Here is an 18138-nt window from a genome sequence, read left to right on the forward strand (position 1 = left end):
TAACCCCACAGACAGGGCTGAGGCATGTGTTCCCCAACCCCAAGAACTCAAGGCTTTTTCAGCCACAAGGACACAAGGCATACCCAGGACAGCAACCAGCTCTGGGACATGGCTTGTGCTTGCTCCTGGAGGCTTTAGCTTGGTCCCCCCACCATGAAGTCCAGGTTATCCCCATTTTACAGGTGAGACATCTGACACCCAGGGTCACCTACACGAGGGGATGGGTAGGAAGGACAGGTCTGAAGGTACATCAGAAGAGAGGTCTTCCCGGTCCAGGGCCAAAAGTAGGTGGGGACTGCTCTCTGGGAGGACAGTAGGTTGGCCAGGAAGAGGATGCATACTGGGCTGGGTCCTCTTGGCACTCCACCCCAAGCTCAGGATCCACTGGGGCCACACACCCTACCCAACTCTGCCCACACCTGCCAGGATCCAGGGTCCACTTGGGACTGGCCAGAGAGCAAGGCTGCAGGTGCAGCTGTGTGTGGGTGTGGTGTGCCCACATGAGCACTGTGGGTTCCTTACTGTGCAGCCGCAGCGAAGAGGCACAGGCCAGGCTCCACCCCCCATAAGTCTGTGCTGGGCCCCCAGCTCTTCCCAGTGCTGGGGGACTGCCCACAAGGGCTCCCCAGACTGTGGCCGATAAGGGGCCCAGGGTGCCTACAGCTGCTCTAGCACATTTGGTTATGACCTTTCCTCCCTTGTTTGCATGAATCTGTCCCCAGAGGGAGGCCCCTACACATCAGCCAAGATGAGTGTACCTGGGCCGGGGTCAACCGAGTGGGCACAGTTGGTAATAGGGTTCCCACAGCTTCCAGGCATCAGATCCCTGTAGAGGAATGGCTGGGCCCTCAAAGGGTCTGCCCTCCACCCCCAGACCCACTTCACACCCCAGCTGTAGGGCAGAGGCCTGGCTGTTCAGCTGTCCTCCCAGCTGGTCTTTAGGCCTGGCGAGGCCACCCCTACAGCCTCCTGACTGCTGGCCATGCTGCTTGAATTTGAAGGGGCTGGAGAGAGCTCCCCAGGGCATGGCACTCCTTGCCTCTCCCAGCCACTTGAGACCCCAGGGCCTTAAACTCCTCCTCTCCCGGCTGGCAGGCTGCTCCAGGAAAGGAGGTCTTGGGGGTCTTGTTACCGCGTCTGCCTGCCAGGTCACTGTTGACCAGAAAGTCCAGTGTGGCTATCACGTTAAGAGTCCGTGTGCACAGACTTTCAGGGCCTGCATGCCAACATTGCTGGGGGCCCCTGGGGGATTGGCACGGGAGCACGGTGCTTTGCTAAACAAATTCTTTCCCTCCCCTTGGGCTCATACCTCTGGGGTTCCTGTCCAGCACACTTATTTGTCCTTGCTGGAAGCGACTGCCTGCCATGCCAGGTTTGGCTGTGCTGGGCCTTGGCCTGGCAGCTCTCCTAGGCCTTGGGACAGGGACCTCCTTGTGCCTGTCACGGCAACTCAGGATGCAAGGGGACTATATTCTGGGTGGGCTCTTCCCCCTGGGGATAGCCGAGGAGGCTGGCCTCCGCCACAGGACGCAGCCCAATGGCATTGTGTGCACCAGGTAGAGAGTGGGCAGCTGGGGCAGGCAGTGGGTGCATGCCAGGTCTGGGGTGCTCCAGCAGGGCTTGAGGTGCAGCCACCGCAGCCCCGTGTGGCTTCAGGTTCTCATCCCTTGGCCTGTTCCTGGCAATGGCCGTGAAGATGGCTGTGGAGGAGATCAACAACAGCTCCACCCTGCTGCCGGGGCTGTACCTGGGCTACGACCTCTTCGACACATGCTCGGAGCCCATGGCCACCATGAAGCCGAGCCTCACGTTCCTGGCAGAAGCAGGCAATGGCAGCATTGCTGCCTACTGCAACTACACGCAGTACCAGCCCCGCGTGCTGGCGGTCATCGGGCCCCATTCGTCAGAGCTGGCCCTCATCACGGGCAAGTTCTTCAGCTTCTTCCTCATGCCACAGGTGGGCCCACCTCTCCTGTGTCCCCCTTGGGTCCTGCCTGAGGGAGCCCTCATGCCAGGGGTCTTTTGGCCACCACAGGTCAGTTACGGTGCCAGCATGGATCGGCTGAGCAACCGAGAGACGTTCCCATCCTTCTTCCGCACGGTGCCCAGCGACCGGGTGCAGCTGGAGGCCATGGTGAAGCTGCTACAGAAATTTGAGTGGAACTGGGTGGCTGCCTTGGGCAGTGACGACGAGTATGGCCGGGAGGGCCTGAGCATCTTCTCGGGCCTGGCCAATGCACAGAACATCTGCATCGCACACGAGGGCCTGGTGCCGCTGCTCAGCGCCGATGCCCTGCAGCTGGGCAAGGTGCTGGACGTGCTGCACCAGGTGAACCAGAGCAACGTGCAGGTGGTGGTGCTGTTTGCCTCCTCCCAGGCTGCCCACGCCCTCTTGCGCTACAGCATTCATCACAGCCTCTCGCCAAAGGTGTGGGTGGCCAGTGAGGCCTGGTTGACCTCAGACCTGGTCATGACACTGCCTGGAATTGCCCAGGTGGGCACTGTGCTTGGCTTTCTGCAGCGGGGCGTCCAGCTGTCTGAGTTCTCGCAGTATGTGGAGACACACCTGGCCTTGGCCTCTGACCCAGCCTTCTGTGCCTCGCTGGATGATAAGCCAGACCTGGAGGAGCACGTGGTAGGGCCGCGCTGCCCCCACTGTGACCACATCACGCTGCGGAACCTGTCAACAGGGCTGCTGCAGAACCTGTCGGCCGGGCAGCTGCACCACCAGATTTTCGCCACCTATGCAGCTGTGTACAGTGTGGCTCAGGCCCTCCACAACACACTGCGGTGCAGCCCCACAAGCTGCCCCACGCAGGAGCCTGTGCGGCCCTGGCAGGTAGGATGCAGCTCCAGGCTCGCTGCTGGCCCCTTGAAGCAGCACTGGGCTATGGGCAGGGTCAAAGCCCATCCTGGCTGGAGGTGGCTCAAGGGTCAGCCCTGCTCCCCCGACATGCACCCCCCAGCTCCTGGAGAACATGTACAACATGAGCTTCCGTGCTCGAGGCCTGGCACTGCAGTTCGATGCCAGTGGAAACGTGGACATGGAGTATGACCTGAAGATGTGGGTGTGGCAGAGGTCGACGCCCAGGCTGCGCACTGTGGGCACCTTCAATGGCAGCCTTTGGCTGCAGCCCTCACAGATGCACTGGCACACACCAGGCAACCAGGTGAGCATGAGGCACATGGGTCCCCACCACAGTGGTGCCCCAGGGCTGGGCCAGACTTGGGGACAGGAGTCCCTGGTCTCAGGACAGCCGTGGGCAGAGCCAGATGCTGTTGCTCCATGCCAGGCGCCCACATCCCAGTGCTCCCGGCAGTGTGAGGAGGGTCAGGTCCGCCGCGTGAAGGGCTTCCACTCCTGCTGCTACGACTGCGTGGACTGCGAGGCAGGCAGCTACCGGCAGAGCCTCGGTGAGCCACCCAGCCACGGTCTGCACAGCTCAGAGCCCAGAAAGGGTGCACAGTGGGGCCTGGCTGGGGAGATGTGACCCCAGCACCAGCCCCCAGGACCCTCTCTCCTCCCCTGCAGATGACTTCGCTTGCACCCGATGTGGCCAGGACCAGTGGTCCCCGGAGCGGAGTACCCGCTGCTTTCCCCGCAGGCCCAGGTTCCTGGCATGGGGGGAGCCGGCTGTGCTCCTGCTGCTCCTGCTGCTCAGCCTGGCACTAAGCCTGGCACTGGCCACTCTAGGGCTCTTCATCTACCATCGGGACAGCCCACTGGTTCAGGCCTCAGGGGGGCCGCTGGCCTGCTTTGGCCTGGCCTGCCTGGGCCTTGTCTGCCTCAGCGTCCTCCTGTTCCCAGGCTGGCCCAGCCCAGCCAGCTGCCTCGCCCAGCAGCCCCTGGCACACCTCCCACTCACTGGCTGCCTGAGCACGCTCTTCCTGCAAGCAGCAGACACCTTTGTGGAGTCAGAACTGCCACCAAGTTGGGCAACCTGGCTGCATGGCCACTTGCAGGGTCCCTGGGCCTGGCTGGTGGTGCTTCTAGCCATCCTGATGGAGGCAGTGCTGTGTGCCTGGTATCTGGTGGCTTTCCCACCGGAGGTGGTGACAGACTGGACGGTGCTGCCCACTGAGGCTCTGGTGCACTGCCACGTGCGCTCCTGGGTGAGCCTGGGCCTGGTGCACATCACCAATGCCTCACTGGCCTTCCTCTGCTTCTTGGGCACCTTCCTGGTGCAGAGCCAGCCTGGCCGCTACAACCAAGCCCGTGGCCTCACCTTTGCCATGCTAGCCTACTTCATCACCTGGGTCTCCTTTGTGCCCCTCCTGACCAACGTTCAGGTGGTCTACCAGCCTGCTGTGCAGATGGGTGCCATCCTCCTCTGTGCCCTGGGCATCCTGGCTGCCTTCCATCTGCCCAAGTGCTACCTGCTTCTGTGGTGGCCCAGGCTCAACACCCCTGAGTTCTTCCTGGGGGCAGGTTCTAGGGATACCAGGGACATGGGCGGGAGTGGGAGTGGGGAGGGGCCTCAAAGAAACGAAGGACCCTCAACCCCACAACCTGATGCCCAGTGAACCCAGCCCTAGTAGAGACCCCCCAAACCCAGCAGCCCCCAGACTGTGCCCCCACAAAGACCCTCCAGCTCTGGCTTCTGACCCCAAATCGTCTGCAGACCCTGACCCCACCATGACACCATGACATGGGACAGGTCCTGTGACCCCACCCCAGGCATCAAGAGGTCAGCTCTGTCCTTGACTCTGCCAACAAAAGCCTGACCAGGTGGCCCACAGAGGGTGCCTTGAGACCTGCAGGCACACTGTGAGCTCAGCAATGCCCTGGTCAGTCACTGGTGGCCAGACAGAGTGCTGCTCGCCTGGCTGTGTCCAGCCTGGGTCCTCTACCCAGCACCCCTACAGGTGTTACAGGAGTAGAAGGTGAGCCTGGGCATGTGACTAGGACAGGATGGGAGGGAGGGCCAGTAGGGCAGAGGGCTCCTCACGGAAGAGGGGGCCTCCTTTCTCCCTGGCCTATCCAAGCCAGCACCGTGGACAGAGCCCAAGTGGTGGGGGGGGAGGGGTCAGCACCATGGCCAGCGCCGGCTGCTGAGACCCCTGGAGCCAGGAGCCAGCACCAAGGACAGAAAACTGCCGCCAGGACCCCCCACTGCCATCCAGCACCAGGGACAGAGCCTCACAGACGCAGAAACTAGAGGACAGCAACTGTCCAGGACCTTGGGTCAGAGACCAGGGTCAGCTCCAGACTCACCCCTTGGGCCCTGAATTCAGAGGCAACCCAGCTAGAGAAGGGACATAGCTCACACATGAGTCCCATAAAATTAAACGCTTTTTAGTGTTTAAAATAGCATTTACACAGAAGCGGCTCTACATGACTGGACGCGAGGCTGACACAGTATCTACAGCGTGGTGAGCGGGGCCAGGTGTGCTGAGACCACGGCACGAGGGCCGAGGGAGTCGCGGTGTGCAGGGTGCCCCGGGCCCCTGACCTGCCCCCACCATTCGCCACACACTTGCAGCCGCAGCCTGTGCTCCCCCCTCGCTAGTCCCAGGAGGGCAGGGGAACATGCAGCAGCCCCAGCTGGGCAGGGAAGGGGGCAGCTGACCAGCCACCCCCCAGAGCGGGCAGGCCACCAATAAATAAATAAGTTAGATCCCACTCTGGGCTCCAATCCTGCCGCTCAAGGTCTCCACCTGGGCTGGTGGGTGAGGAGGGCTTCAGACCCACTTTTACACGGCTCTGGAAGAGTGGGAGCAACACAGAGCCCAAGAGGGCTGCTCATCCCCAAGGGAGGTCATCTCCATGGCAGGGGTCAGAAGGTCCCTGAGGCTCGGGCCGAGGACAGAGACCGTCTCCCCCACAAGGCTCTGCAGACACAAGCTGCTGTGCCACAGGAGACCCCAGACTGCAGTGACGGGGCTGCCCTAAGCCCTCACATCCAGCCTGCTCCCACCACCCTGGCCAGCCACCACCAGTAGGCCCACATAGCTCCTGGTGCACGGGCGGGGCTGAGGCACAGGCCGCCAGTTACATGATATCCACGAAGAACTCACAGGGGTTCCCCATGGCCTTTTGGAAGGACTGGCGACTGCCTGTCAACTCTGGGGGGACAGCAGCCAGCTCCCGGACAGGTGGCCCGCCAGGTGGCCCACCCACCACTGCATAGGCCTTGGTCAGGGGGTGCAGTGGGGGGAGCCCTGGGGCAGCCGCTGAGACCTGGCTGTGGGGGCTGCTGCCCCGGCTGAGCTGGCTGACTGGCCGCTCCCGCCAGCCAGTACCTCCCGACCCACTCAGCACCGTGTGGTCTGACTCGCTGCCACTGCCCCCAGCTCCAGCTGCCCGGCGCTCCTTCTCTCGGCCTGGGGCCCGACGGCTGCTCCGGGTGGACCCACTGCTTTTGCTCCCTGGGGGTGAGAAGGTAGAGGGGGATAACAAGGTCAGTAGCAGGCCTGGCCACTTCCAGGATCCCTGGCTGCTCCCGGCAGACAGGAAGGGGCAGGACTAGGTGGGCCTGAGCAGGTGGAATGTGAGGGGCAGCCATGCAGACACAGGGCAGGGCTGGCCCCACCCCAAGAAGCAGGAGCAGCTGCAGAGGCAAGGGGGCAGTGGCAGGCAGCAGCGACACAGGGCCAGCCCAGTGCCCCGCACCTCACCCCAACACTCCGACCGAGGGCTGGTCTTGCAGCCGAGCAGCTGAGGCACTAGCAGAGACCCCGTGTGCCTGGCAGACACGTCAGCCCTCCTGGGCTCCCACCCGAAGACCTACTGTCCACCCAATCCCAGGGCCCTGGACAGCTAATTGGCTCAGCCCCTGTCCTGGGCTCCCAGGAAGTGGTGGAAACCTGAGGACAAAGGCTGGCCAGGGATACGCCAAGAGGGACGCCGGGGGGGACCCTGGCTTACCGGCCCGAGGGTCCACTCCGCTAGTCCTTCAGTCTAAGGCTTGCTCAGCACAAAGCAAGGGATACATGAGTCACACACCAGCTAGGCACTCACACCCGCCACCAGCGGGGCCTGACCATGGCTGGGTAGGGCTGGATGGCTGCAAGGGCCTGTCCAGGGCTCACGGACACCCAACAGCTTCCCCTGGGCACTGCCACCCTCTGGCCCACCTCTCCTCTCCTGTCCTGATCGGGTGGCTGCCTGGATCTCTCCCCAGACCCTGTAGGCACGGCCACTGGCCTTATGGGTCCCACTTGGCCTCAGGCCTCTGCTCCGGCAAGCCACCTCTCTGGGAACCCCGCCCCCCCCCGCCCTCAGGTCCTGGGGCAGGGTCTTCTGAGGCACTGTCTCCTTGCTGAGCTGCAGGTTCCACAGGGGACACGGTCTGTCCTCCTGTGTGTCCCAGGGCCTGGTGAGTGACCCCTCTCGATGCCCAGGGCCACCCCCACCCCTGCTCCCTTCTCACCACCTCCTAGCCCAGGTCTGCCACACCTGGAACACCAGCCCTGTCCCCGCCAGGCACAAGCTCCCAGGCCGCCAGTGCTTGAGGTCCCCACCTGGACTCAACCCTATCCTGATGGGCTCTGGTTAGGTGCCTGCCCCTGCGGGCACACAGCAAGAGTGCGAGGGCAGCAGCAGCAGGGCAGCCAGCTAGGGGCAGGGCAGAGGCAGGGCCTGGGTCTCACCTTCGCTCTGCTGGCTGCCAGCACTGCCGCTGCCGTAGCCAAAGCCAGGGTCCTGGTAGGCGGGCGGGAAGCAGGGCGGGGGCCCTGGGTACTGGTAGGGATAGCCCTGACCCAGGGGCCAGGGTGCTGCTGGGTGGGGCAGAGGGGCCAGAGTGTCCTGATCGGAGGCTCCACTGGAGCCGCTGTTGAGGGTCAGGGCTGCGAGATCTGGCAGGAGAGAGGGGGCAGGTGAGGGTGGCACAGGGGCCATGGGTGGGCCCACCAGGCAGCCTCACTCACTGCTGCACAGGTCCCCGAAGACGTAGTAGCACTGCTCAGAGAAGGTGACCTTGTTGACCGTGTGCCGCAGGAAGCCGTGCTTCAGCATGCCGCTGGCGTACTTCCTGGCCTCTCGCCGCTCCTTGAAGCCCTCCACGTGGGTGTACAGCCAGTCCACCACGTCCGCCCCTGGCCCCACGCCCGCTGCGTCAGGCCAGGGCACTCTGGGCCGCCTGCCCTGAGGAGGAGTGGACTGGGCCCCTGCCCCCACTGCCAGCTAGGTGGACCCAGCAGGGACTCACCGATGACAGCGTTGGCGATGGTGATCTTGAGCCACATGCGGTCCCGGATCTCCAGTCCCGAGTCCGGCAGCTGCATGACCCGGACGACAGTGCTCATGTCGCTCTGCACCGTCAGGGGCACCTCCTCCAGCTCTGTGGGACACAACTCCCTCAGCCACGGGCAGCTGCCCCGCGGGAGGACCAGGGAGTGGGCAGGGGCCAGGCGGGGCCTTCGTCTCAGCCCCGCAACACTCTCCACAGGTTCTGGGACCACACCTGGGCAAGGCCACCAGCCCTGCAGACCAGAGCAGGGCTCCTCCCCTCCCCAGGGCCACCTCCCTGCAAGCTCAGGAGTTAGTCATGTTATTGGCAGGAAAGCAGAGGGCCACACACGTCCCCCACCCCAGGCAAGGCCCTGGAAGGGCCCCCAGGCAGCAGGCGCTGGGCTCCAGGCTGGCGACCCTGCCCTTCTGCCCTGACTCCCACCCCGGGCTGCGAGCTGCCACTCACGCGGGGCGCCGGGCACGGAGCTGGTTAGTGAGGAGGAGCTGGTGCGCGAGACGGCGCTGGAGCAGGGGCTCGCACCGTAGCGGGGCAGGGCTCCCGTCAGCGCCGCGGTGTGGGACAGCCAGGCGGCAGGGTCGATGGGCCGCACAGGGTCAGCTGACAGCGCCGCAGGGCAGCAGGCGATGGGCGGGCGGACCAGGTCAGGAGGCAGGGCGCAGGGGAGAGGAGAGAGGCCCTTCAGGCTGGCTCCGGAGCCCCGCCCCCCCCGCCCCCCGGGGTCACTCACCCCTCGGGATGGTGAAGTAGCTGCGGGGGGTCGGGTCCCAGCACTTGGCCACTGTGAGGCTGATGGGCCTGCGGGCGGGCGGTCAGGTGGGTGAGGCCCGCACGCCCCTCCCGCCCGCGTGCCCGCGCCCCGGGGAGGCCCCTCACCCCGTCTGGGACACGAGCTCCCGCAGCACCCGCACGGCGTCGTCGTTGCTCATGTTCTCGAAGTTGACGTCATTCACCTGGGGGGCGGGGGAGTTAGGGCAGCGCGGGGCAGGGGGCACGACCCAGCCCCAGCCCCACTCCCGCACCTGCAGCAGCATGTCGCCGGGTTCGATGCGGCCGTCGGCGGCCACGGCCCCGCCCTTCATGATGGAGCCGATGTAGATGCCCCCGTCGCCGCGGTCGTTGCTCTGGCCCACGATGCTGATGCCCAGGAAGTGGTGCCGCTCTGTGGGAGGGGCCGTGAGCAGCTGGCCGCCCCGCCCGCCCCCCCAGCCCAGCGCCAAGCCTCACCCATGTTGAGCGTGACGGTGATGATGTTCAGGGACATGGTGGAGTCGGTGATGCTGCTGAAGGAGGAGGCCTGTGGAGGGACCTGGTGAGCCACTGCAGGGGCCGCGCCCCGCCACCTGCGGCCCAGCACCTACCCGGTCCGCCTGCCGCAGGCGCTGCTTCCGACGCCGGCGCTTGTGCTTCCGGATGAGCCGGGAAGAGGTGCTCTGCTCGGTGGAGCTGCTCAGTCTGGCAGCAGGGGTCAGAGGTCAGGGGTCGGCCACAGGTTCAGCTCCCGCACATGCGCCCAGGCCGTGCACCCAGGCCCTGCGCCCAGCACTGCCACCCAGCACAGGCACAGGCACGCACACCCCCACCGCACCGGCTGGTGTTGTCCTCCTCGTCCGAGTCCATGAAGCTGCTAGATTCCAGCTCACTGCTCAGCACGGTGGATGCACTGTCGGGAGGCAGTCCCAGGTCCCGCCGGCGGTCACCCCTCGGGTGCCCATTGGTCCGGACAGCTGTGGGGGTGGCGGGGTGGGAGTTGAACACAGGGCCCAGGGGTGCCAGGGCCTGAGCAGTCTGTTGGCAGGGCCCTGGGTTATGCCTCAGGGGTCCCAGGAGGATTGTGGCAGACAAAGCCATAGCACCTTCCTCTCGGTTCCGCCTTCGGGCTCGCTCCCGCCGGTGACTGACCATGGACTCTGTGCCGGTCTCATTGTCCATTCCATCACGACTGCTGGCCACATTTGGGCTGCGCAGACAGGAAGTGGGTGGGATGGGGCAGGCCAGGCCACCAGCACCTCAAAAGTCTTCCAGACCCTCCCTGCACCAGGGGGAACTGGCCCAGCAGCTGTCTGTCCCACTCCATGGGCCCTGCCCCAGTGACACCTCCTTCCCTCCGGGAGAGTGGCCCTAGGGTGGCAGGCACCCAGGGGGCAGGGCTTGGTCCAGTGAGGATCCTTACTGGAAGGAGGGTGGCCGGGAGTCTCCAATGCCACCTGTGCGCTCAAGGGCTGGGGGAAGGTCTGTGTGGCAGTCAGTTCCCTGGGACCCCACATCGGAATGAGCACCCTCAGCTAGGACCAACTGTGGAAGGAGAGGGGGACTCAGGACACCTTCCCTCCTCTTGACTGTCCATGCAGCATGCCCAGGTTCAGGCCCTCTGCTAGGAGCCTCACCAGGCCCACACCTCCATCACCCAGCCCCACACCCACCTTCTCCCCCAAGGAAAGCACCAATCTCCACCACGGACACCATCCCTGTGGAATGTCCCCAGGGCAGCTCACAGGCACCCCCAGGGACCTCCAATGGACCAGCCAGGGGCTCACCCAGGAAACCACGCGACCATTGAAGCAGGGAAGCTTGGCATTGTCATCGAAGATCTCCTCCTTCACCACCCTGCTGGCAGATGAGGGCATGAGACCCCACCCCTGGGTCCAACACGGAGACTGGGGTGCCCACCACACCCCAGATGCCTTCGCTGGATGTCCTGCTCAGCATATTCTCCTCTCAGAGAGTCTTGTCACCCTCCATTGGCCCCAGCACCCCAACATTGGAGAGAGTGGCTGTTGACAATTCACAGAGCAAGCCCAGAGCGTGTCTGCACCCCCAGGTCACACTGCCAACCTGGAGCAGGCAAAGGGCTGAGGGAGTGAGGCTCCTAGGAAGGGCCTGGCTTCCCAGCTCCTGTCCTTCCCTGGCCCCATCTCAGACACCTCCCCATGGTGACCCTGGTTCAGCCCCTAGCCCTACACCCTGTCCTGAGTCCCCACAGAAGCCCACCCAGAAGTCTCTCACCACGGCCACATGGCACTCATGGGCCCCTTGGCTCTTTCACATCCCTCACCCCAAACCCACATGTGCCACACAGCTCTGCCTTACAGCCACTCCAGATTACCCCCCGCCAGCCTTGCACTCCTGCCCACTTGGCCCCAGACTCCTCTCCCCACCAGCTTCCCAGCGACCCTCTCTCCAGCTCCCATGGGCTCTGGGCCCATATGATGCACGTAGCGCCTGCCCAGTATCTGCTGGCACTAGAGGCCTTCCCTGCATCCCCCCAGCCCAGGAGCAGGGCCTGGTTCACAGCTGGCCTCAGCAAGGTGCGGGGATGGCCAGGCCCTTGTATAGACTAGGGTGGTCAGAGAAGGCACACAGGCCCTGAGGGCAATCTGCTGCCCTTCTGGGTCATCCCTGGATCATGCCAGGGAGAGAAAACAGACCCATATGCACTAGACCAGCCCCAACTCTCAGGGGCCCATGGTCTCCCCCAATCTGAGGACCAGAGTAACCAGGGACAGAGCTGACCAAGCCCTGGCTATATGCATTGCTCAATGTCCAGGCCTGTCTTAATGCTGCCCCTGGGCAGATGGGCTACAGGAGGGCAGAGGGCACCCAAGCAAGGTTCAGAAGGAGTGCAAACAGGGAGGAAGGCCAGACGACCTGGGTCAGGGTTCAAAGGGCAAAGGTGGCTGGGCAGGGGCTGCAGCCTCCAACGCCCAGCATCCTACCACCTGGCACTCAGCTCTGCCAAGCACAGTGGGCTGCCCACACCCAGGACTCAGCCTAGCAGAGAAACAGGGGCCGGGAGACCACACTGGCCTGGACACCCACCTGGCAGGAAGCAGCCTCCTGGCCTGGTGGGCCTAATGCCAGGACAGGCCTCCCCTGCCTGCCACTCCAGGCCCACTGGCCCCAGGACACCTCCACCCAGCTTGCCCTGGGCAGCAGCAGGTGGCAGGAGGCCCCTGTGGAACTGGCTACTCTCCACCCACCCACCCAGGAAGCAAGGCCTAACCTAGCCACCCACTGGGATGAGGCCCCAAGCCAAGGGGAGAGTGGTTGGCAGTCATGGCCAGCCTGGGAAGGAGGGTACACCCCTCTGTGGTCCTGCTGCTGCCCCCAGAGGCCCCATAAGGCCCCATGCCAATGAGGCAGACACTCACTGGGCAGAGAGAGTCATTTCTCAGGACCCTCTCAATATCCATGTCTCTACTCACTGGCCACAGCCCTCTGAACGGGGAGTCTTCCAGGGAAGGCTGCAACCCCAGTCCTGGCTGGCTCAGGAGGCCTCAAAAGAGGCTGTCAGCTTGGAGAGACCTGGGGCTGCTGAGGGTGGGGCAGGGGAGCCCTTGAGCGCCAGGGGTTCTGCCCACTACAGTCGATGGACAGGGCTCAGCAAGTCCTCCACCTTGCAGCTTGGGAACCTGCCCACAGCTGATGCCAGCAAGGGTCCCCACATCAGCCCAGCAATGGCCCAAGTAGCCCTGAGCAGCCTCTCCCTTCCATGCCCAAGCCCCAGCCCTCTATGACCCAGGGAACAGAAGCAACCCCAGCATCACCGGGCAGGCCGCCGGGTCCCCTGCAGGGCCACTCCCCTCCCAAACCTCCCCAGCCAGGGCCTCCAGGGGAGCAGGGCTACCTCAGTCATGGCTCCTGTCCCACATGGCCAGCAGCCCTGCCCCTCAGGTTCCCCAGTCTGTGCAACCCAAGTCTTGCCTTCTACCTGGACGTGGCTGACCTAGGGCAGGAGAAGAACAGGGCAGGGGCCCAGACAGTATGGAAGTGGTCTCTCAGCAGGGTGTGAGGCTGCACCCAGCAGCCAGCACAGCCTCCCAGGAGCAAAACAGGGTCAGGACTGACGAGAAGCAGAGGCTACTGCCAAGCCTCAACACCCTGGATTCCTTGAGAACCTGGCCTCCTGGTGGCAATGGTCTCAGCTGCCTTGCTGACCCCTGGGGCAGCTGCCCAGAGCACCCCCAACCTAGAATTCCTAAGGAGGTCCTGGTTAACCTCGAATCTGTGGCTGCTGGGTTCCACCTGCTGCTCTGCAACCCACCCAGGGAGGAATCCACTCTAAGGCAGGGTTCTCAGAGCCCAGTACCAACTGGCCAAGAAGAACCCCAGGTCCTTGAGAGGCCACAGCAGACCCCAGGCCAGCCTCCCAGTGGCATGGCTCCAGTGCACTCCCTCCCCACAGAGTAGGCTGGCACAGGGCCAGGGACAGAGCCATCCTGAGCCCTCAAGGAGGCCCCTATGGGTACCCATGAGTCAGGGCCCCAACTCCCACTAGGCCTTGGGGTGCACTGGGCCCTTGTCCCGGGCCTGTGGCCTCACCAGCAACAGGCTCCCACCAAGAGACACCGGGCAAGTGGCACTTCTCCAGGCTGAAGCAACATAGGCCCAAGTGTCCCCACAACTGGGCAGTATACAACTGCCCAGACTTTCAACACCAGGGAGATATAAGAGGCACAGAAAGGCTGAGTCGCTGACTCCAGATGGCACAGCTTAGGAGAGCAAAGTAAGAGACGCTCAGACACTCTGGGTCAGCCCTATGGACCATGAGGAACCCTCAGAACACTTGTGCCCACAGGCAGGTGGCCACGGAATCAAGGGCTCCCACCCCTTACCCTTGCCAGGACCACCACCCCGCCCCCAGTCTCTGGGCCTGGATCACATACCCTTGCTCCTCTGCCTGGGTGCCCACCCTGCACTTCCAATCACTAGATCCAACACAGGACACTTCTATGGGACCCTCCAGAGGTCCTTGCCTCTAAGCCCTGGGTCACTGGGGTGGGGGGAACCTTCACCTGATTGGCCAAAGATACATATGGGGAGTGAGGCCCAGCGCAGGGCAGGCTCTGCTCCTTATTCATGGCCAGGTATGGTCAGCAGAAGCTCAGGGACCCAGGGCTAGCCCACAGCGGATAACACAGTTGAAGCAGGAGACCCAGACCCACCAGGGTACTCCTCACAGCAGCCAGTCTGGGCCTGGCCCTGGGAACACTGCCCAGCACCGTCAGGACTGGCTTTCTCACCCCCAAAGCCAAGCTAGATTCACCTGACATGTAGGGAAACTTCCAGGCTGGTGTTCATTTATGCTGAAGTTTGAGGGACTGGCCAGCCCTTCCCACAGGAAATTTATTCCACTGAATAAATGATTCTGTAGACTAGACAGAGTTTGGAGTCCTGCAGGTAGAACTCGAGAGGAGGGAAGCAGCTGACAGAGGTCTTCCTTTAGGGTCCTAAGAACACCAGGTCATCAGCCAGGAGGCAAAATGAGGCCATCCCATCCGCTCAATGCCATGCCAGCCCAGCCTTAACCTCTGACCTTCCCTCTGAACCCAGTTCTCTTGGGCACCAGAGGTCCCCAGGCTGTGCCTCTAAGTTCTGCCTTCTCTCTGTTCCCACCCCAACCATTCCCAAGCCTTCCCAAACACCCCAAAGAACTTCTTATTCAAGACCCCAATGGACCCACCCCTCCTCAGTGAGGGCACCTAGTCCTCCGGGTCTGCCAGAGGCACAGCTCTGCCAGTGTGCTGTGGGGCACAGCCCCCAGGGGTCAGGAACAGAGTGGGGTCCCTGAGAGATGCACCCCGAGTGGCTCTGAGTGGCAACCTGGGGTAGGGCACACTCCTCATGGCACCCTCCCTAGGGGCATGAGTTTACACAGAAGAACATTGGTGACTTGGATGATTTTTGCTATATTAATAAACTAAGTTAAAAACCGAAGCACCCTTTCACACACCCCATGCTGGAAGCCAGAGACGCCCAGTCCCAGAGGAGTGCAGGGACTGTGGGAGGGTGCTCAGCCGGAGAAGGCAGGTCAGACGTGAGCACCCCAGGCCCTGACCTCAGGCAGCAGGAGCACCCGTGCTGGGGATAGCCAAGGACACATCCTCCCCTCTGCTTCTCCTGGGTGGGGGTAGGGGATTGGGAGGACAAGAGAGTCCAGTTGTCCAAAAGGCTCTCAGGACCCCAGAATCACTGAGTAGCCCAGGTGTGACCTGACCTGGGGCTTCCCAGGGACTGTGCAAGCACAGAATCCAGGAAATGGCCTCAATGTCACAGTCCCAAGACACGGCCATACACAAGGACACTGCTTGCCTGAGGGCGCCTGGCACACCTGCTCGGCCCACGGGGCCTCAGTGATTCCTCCCCCCTCAGCATTGCTGAGGGGAGACTCAGGTTTCTGTGGCTGTGCTGGGTCAGGCCCTACTGGACAGCCACCTCCTGCGCCCAGTCCCAGAGGCCCAGCTCAGCACAAGTGGGAAGTCCCTTCTCCCAGGAAGGCCACCAAGTCTGCTTGCTCCAAGATCCTGGCCCAAGTCAGCAGACAGTCTGGGCTTCTCAAAAGAATGCAAGGAGGGACCCAGACCCAGCAGCCAGGAACCTCAGGGAAGGGTGGGTGGTCCTAATCTCTGCCCTGTCCAGGTGCCCTGGAGGAGGAGCCTGCCCTAAGACTCCAAAAACTTCTGCGCCTCTCAGCAGACTGCTTGGGGTCCCTGTTGCACCCACTCCACATCCCCAGTCCCAACTGGGGGATCCAGTGGGTGCTGCGACCTGTCCTACCCAACTCCTCCAGGCTTGACCCTCCCCTCACCCCAGCCCCCTGACCCCAGGCCTGCCCTGAGCCCTAGTTCCCGCCCCACAGAAAACAGTCCGCATGTCCTGAGCCTGAACAGGACCAAGAAGGGGCTTAGGTTTGGGGTGGACTATCAGGGAACAGGGGGCCAGGTGGCCTGCAGTCAGGAAACCGGGGCCCCCACCTGCCCATCGTCCAGAGTGCTCTGGCTCCCGCTGGCAGTCAGGGCCCGAGGGTCCCCAGCTCGGCACAGACTTTTGAGCACACACACCAAGGGCCACTAAAGTGTTGGAGCAGACCCAGGCCCCGTCCACACCCTGCACGGAGGCGCAGCCGGGCCGCGGGCGCCCAAGCTCGCTGACAGCCCAGACCCCACGCCCTGCCCGACACGGACAGGTGCCCACTCGCGCCCGCCCAGGCCGAGCAACCCACTGACCCGAAGTCCTGGTCCATGGACTTGAAAAAGAATTTGTAGGCGTGCACCGGCCGGTTGCTGAGCACGTTCTTGAAATCGGCCAGCGTGACGCGCTCGGGGGCCACGGGCAGCTTGACCAGATACGGCGTCTCCTCCTCGTCCATGTGGTAGATGATCTTGGTCTCCGCCATGGCGCGGCGGCGGCGCGAGCCCGCGCGGCGCTCAGGGCCCGGCCCGCGGCTCGGACACGGGGCGCGCTCCCCGCCCGCCGGCCCGCGCCCCGCCCGGCCGCGCCGAGGCCCCCGCGCGCCCCCGGCTCCCGCCCGCGCTCCGGCCGCTGCCCCGCGGCCCGCGGCCGCCCATCCGCCGCCGGCCCCGGAGCGGGCGCGACGGACGCAGCACGGAGGGCCGCCGCTGCCCGCCGCCCCCTCGGGCCGCGCCGTTCAAGGACCGCCGGCCGGCCTGAGCGCGCGGCCCGCGGGGGCGCCCGAGAGCCGGCTGACGTCACCGGCCGCCCGCGGCGGGGCGGGCGGGGCTGCGCACGCGCGGGGCGGCGGGGCGGGGCGGGGCGCGCGGGTGGGGCGCGGTGTGCACGCGGGGCGGGCGGAGGGCACGGTGTGCACGCCCGCGCGGGCTCCTGGCTCGCTCGCCCTGGCGCCGCCCGCCCAGCCCACTCGGTGCTCGGGCCCCGAGTCCCCGGCCAGGAGCACGGGGCGCTCCCGACACGCGCGCCGGCCTCAGTCCACGCTCAGTCCTAGGGTCCCGGCACCCAGACGGACGCGCCCCGGGTAAAGGCGGAGGGACCCCCCAGGAAGCCCCGACCTCACCTGCACGTCGGGTCCCCAGCTGTCAGAGGGAGACCCCGCCCCCTGCCACCCCGCGCCCCTGGACCCGAGATGCACTGAGACCAGGGAGAGCGTCGCTGGTAGTGTCCCCGTTTCTCCACCCTCTCCCGAGAATGTCCGGGTCCTGGGTGCCCAGAGTCCAGAGGCGTCTGGTCTCTCTGGCGGGCTGTGGGGCGCACCGCAGGAAGCTGAAGATACTTGGGTCGGGCACCAAGCCAACAGCAATGTGTGCCTGGCGCCAGCCCCAAACTCGTGTGTCCACTTCCGGGTCCCATGGGAGCTCCAGGAAACTCTGGCAAAGTGCATGTGGTGCTCGCGCGGGTGGAGAACTCGCGTGGCCACGGGTGTGCAGAGTTGTCCAGGCTCGATGCCCTGGCAACTGCTAAGCCAGAGGAACTTTGTTCCTCTGTGTAGATTGAGCCAGCCAGCAGTCCTCCACAGGGCAAGGGAGACCCAGTGCATGCCTCAGGCGGTGAAAGGTCCAGCCACTTGCTGCTCTGCAGACCTGGAGGGTCTCCCTGCCCCCAGGAGAAAGATTCCAGGCCACTAGAAGGAGCCCCACGCTGGCCAGAGGTGGGGCGGTCCTAGGCTGCAGCAGGGGTGATGGGGGAAGACATGTGTGATGCCCCTTGTGACCTGGGACTCTCCCATCTGCCTGGTTGTGATCATCCCAGACACAGGACCAACACAAAGAAAGACCCCACCACTGCCTGGGAGACCCACAGGCTGGTCAGAAGTTCCAAGTATAGCCTAGGCCAAGTGTCCGGACCCCTGCAGCTTTAGCTCTGGTGGGGATGACTAGCAGAACTCTGCTGCCCTGCTCACCACCTGGCCTTCACCTGGAGAAGGGCCCTCTCCCCCAGACCTTGGTCTCCTCAAGGGTAACCTGAAGAAGCCAGGCAGGATGGTCTCAGATGGTCTGACCCTGGAGGGTCTCTGCTGGTGCCCAAGGAAAAAGGAAGCCAGTCCCTGCCTGAGAGCCCAGTAGGCCAGACACAAACAGCTGTGGGTCAGGTCAGAGACGCGGGCTAGCTGCCCTCTAGCTCCCACCTGACATTTAGCTCCAGTTTTAGGAGAGGACAGTACCCAGCGCCTGAGGCTGATCCTAAGGCT

The 18138-nt window shown here is 64.1% G+C and overlaps 2 protein-coding genes across 5 annotated transcripts; one reads left to right on the plus strand and one right to left on the minus strand.

Moving 5' to 3' along the window:
* Window positions 1-52: 52 nt before the first annotated feature.
* TAS1R3 (taste 1 receptor member 3) lies at window positions 53-5677 on the plus strand. The gene is made up of 6 exons (XM_079149435.1): window positions 53-1556; window positions 1657-1957; window positions 2036-2839; window positions 2967-3170; window positions 3294-3414; window positions 3533-5677. Exons 1-6 carry the CDS (start codon window positions 1366-1368, stop codon window positions 4522-4524), a joined length of 2613 nt encoding a protein of 870 aa, XP_079005561.1. The 5' UTR covers window positions 53-1365; the 3' UTR covers window positions 4525-5677.
* Window positions 5276-16649, minus strand: DVL1 (dishevelled segment polarity protein 1). 4 transcript variants are annotated; one of them, XM_079149270.1, is made up of 16 exons: window positions 16202-16649; window positions 10733-10802; window positions 10369-10490; window positions 10052-10155; window positions 9784-9922; window positions 9557-9650; window positions 9423-9492; window positions 9218-9357; window positions 9072-9148; window positions 8926-8993; window positions 8643-8795; window positions 8154-8285; window positions 7873-8040; window positions 7594-7800; window positions 6869-6907; window positions 6229-6369 (listed from the first exon to the last, which is right to left on the minus strand). In XM_079149270.1, exons 1-15 carry the CDS (start codon window positions 16369-16371, stop codon window positions 6897-6899), a joined length of 1725 nt encoding a protein of 574 aa, XP_079005396.1. In that variant the 5' UTR covers window positions 16372-16649; the 3' UTR covers window positions 6229-6369; window positions 6869-6896. The 4 variants fall into 4 exon arrangements, with proteins under 4 accessions (XP_079005394.1, XP_079005393.1, XP_079005395.1 ...); XM_079149268.1 differs by lacking the exon at window positions 6869-6907 and having other exon boundaries at window positions 5276-6369; window positions 8718-8795; window positions 16202-16647; XM_079149267.1 differs by lacking the exon at window positions 6869-6907 and having other exon boundaries at window positions 5276-6369; window positions 16202-16647.
* Window positions 16650-18138: the final 1489 nt, after the last annotated feature.

Source organism: Sciurus vulgaris (assembly GCF_902686455.1).
Source record: "Sciurus vulgaris genome assembly, chromosome: 1".
NCBI lineage: Eukaryota > Metazoa > Chordata > Mammalia > Rodentia > Sciuridae > Sciurus > Sciurus vulgaris.

What these genes read in the sequence shown, in the direction of transcription:
- DVL1 (XM_079149267.1), bottom strand. Translation starts at nt 16,371, where the DNA reads ATGGCGGAGACCAAGATCATCTACCACATGGACGAGGAGGAGACGCCG. An exon ending in ATGGTCGCGTGGTTTCCTGG is followed by an intron (nt 10,491 to 10,732) that starts GTGAGCCCCTGG and finishes CTCCTTCCACAG; the next exon opens with TTGGTCCTAGCTGAGGGTGC. An exon ending in GCCTGCGGCAGGCGGACCGG is followed by an intron (nt 9,493 to 9,556) that starts GTAGGTGCTGGG and finishes GTCCCTCCACAG; the next exon opens with GCCTCCTCCTTCAGCAGCAT.
- TAS1R3 (XM_079149435.1), top strand. Translation starts at nt 1,366, where the DNA reads ATGCCAGGTTTGGCTGTGCTGGGCCTTGGCCTGGCAGCTCTCCTAGGC. An exon ending in GGCACACACCAGGCAACCAG is followed by an intron (nt 3,171 to 3,293) that starts GTGAGCATGAGG and finishes GCTCCATGCCAG; the next exon opens with GCGCCCACATCCCAGTGCTC. An exon ending in CAGCTACCGGCAGAGCCTCG is followed by an intron (nt 3,415 to 3,532) that starts GTGAGCCACCCA and finishes CCTCCCCTGCAG; the next exon opens with ATGACTTCGCTTGCACCCGA.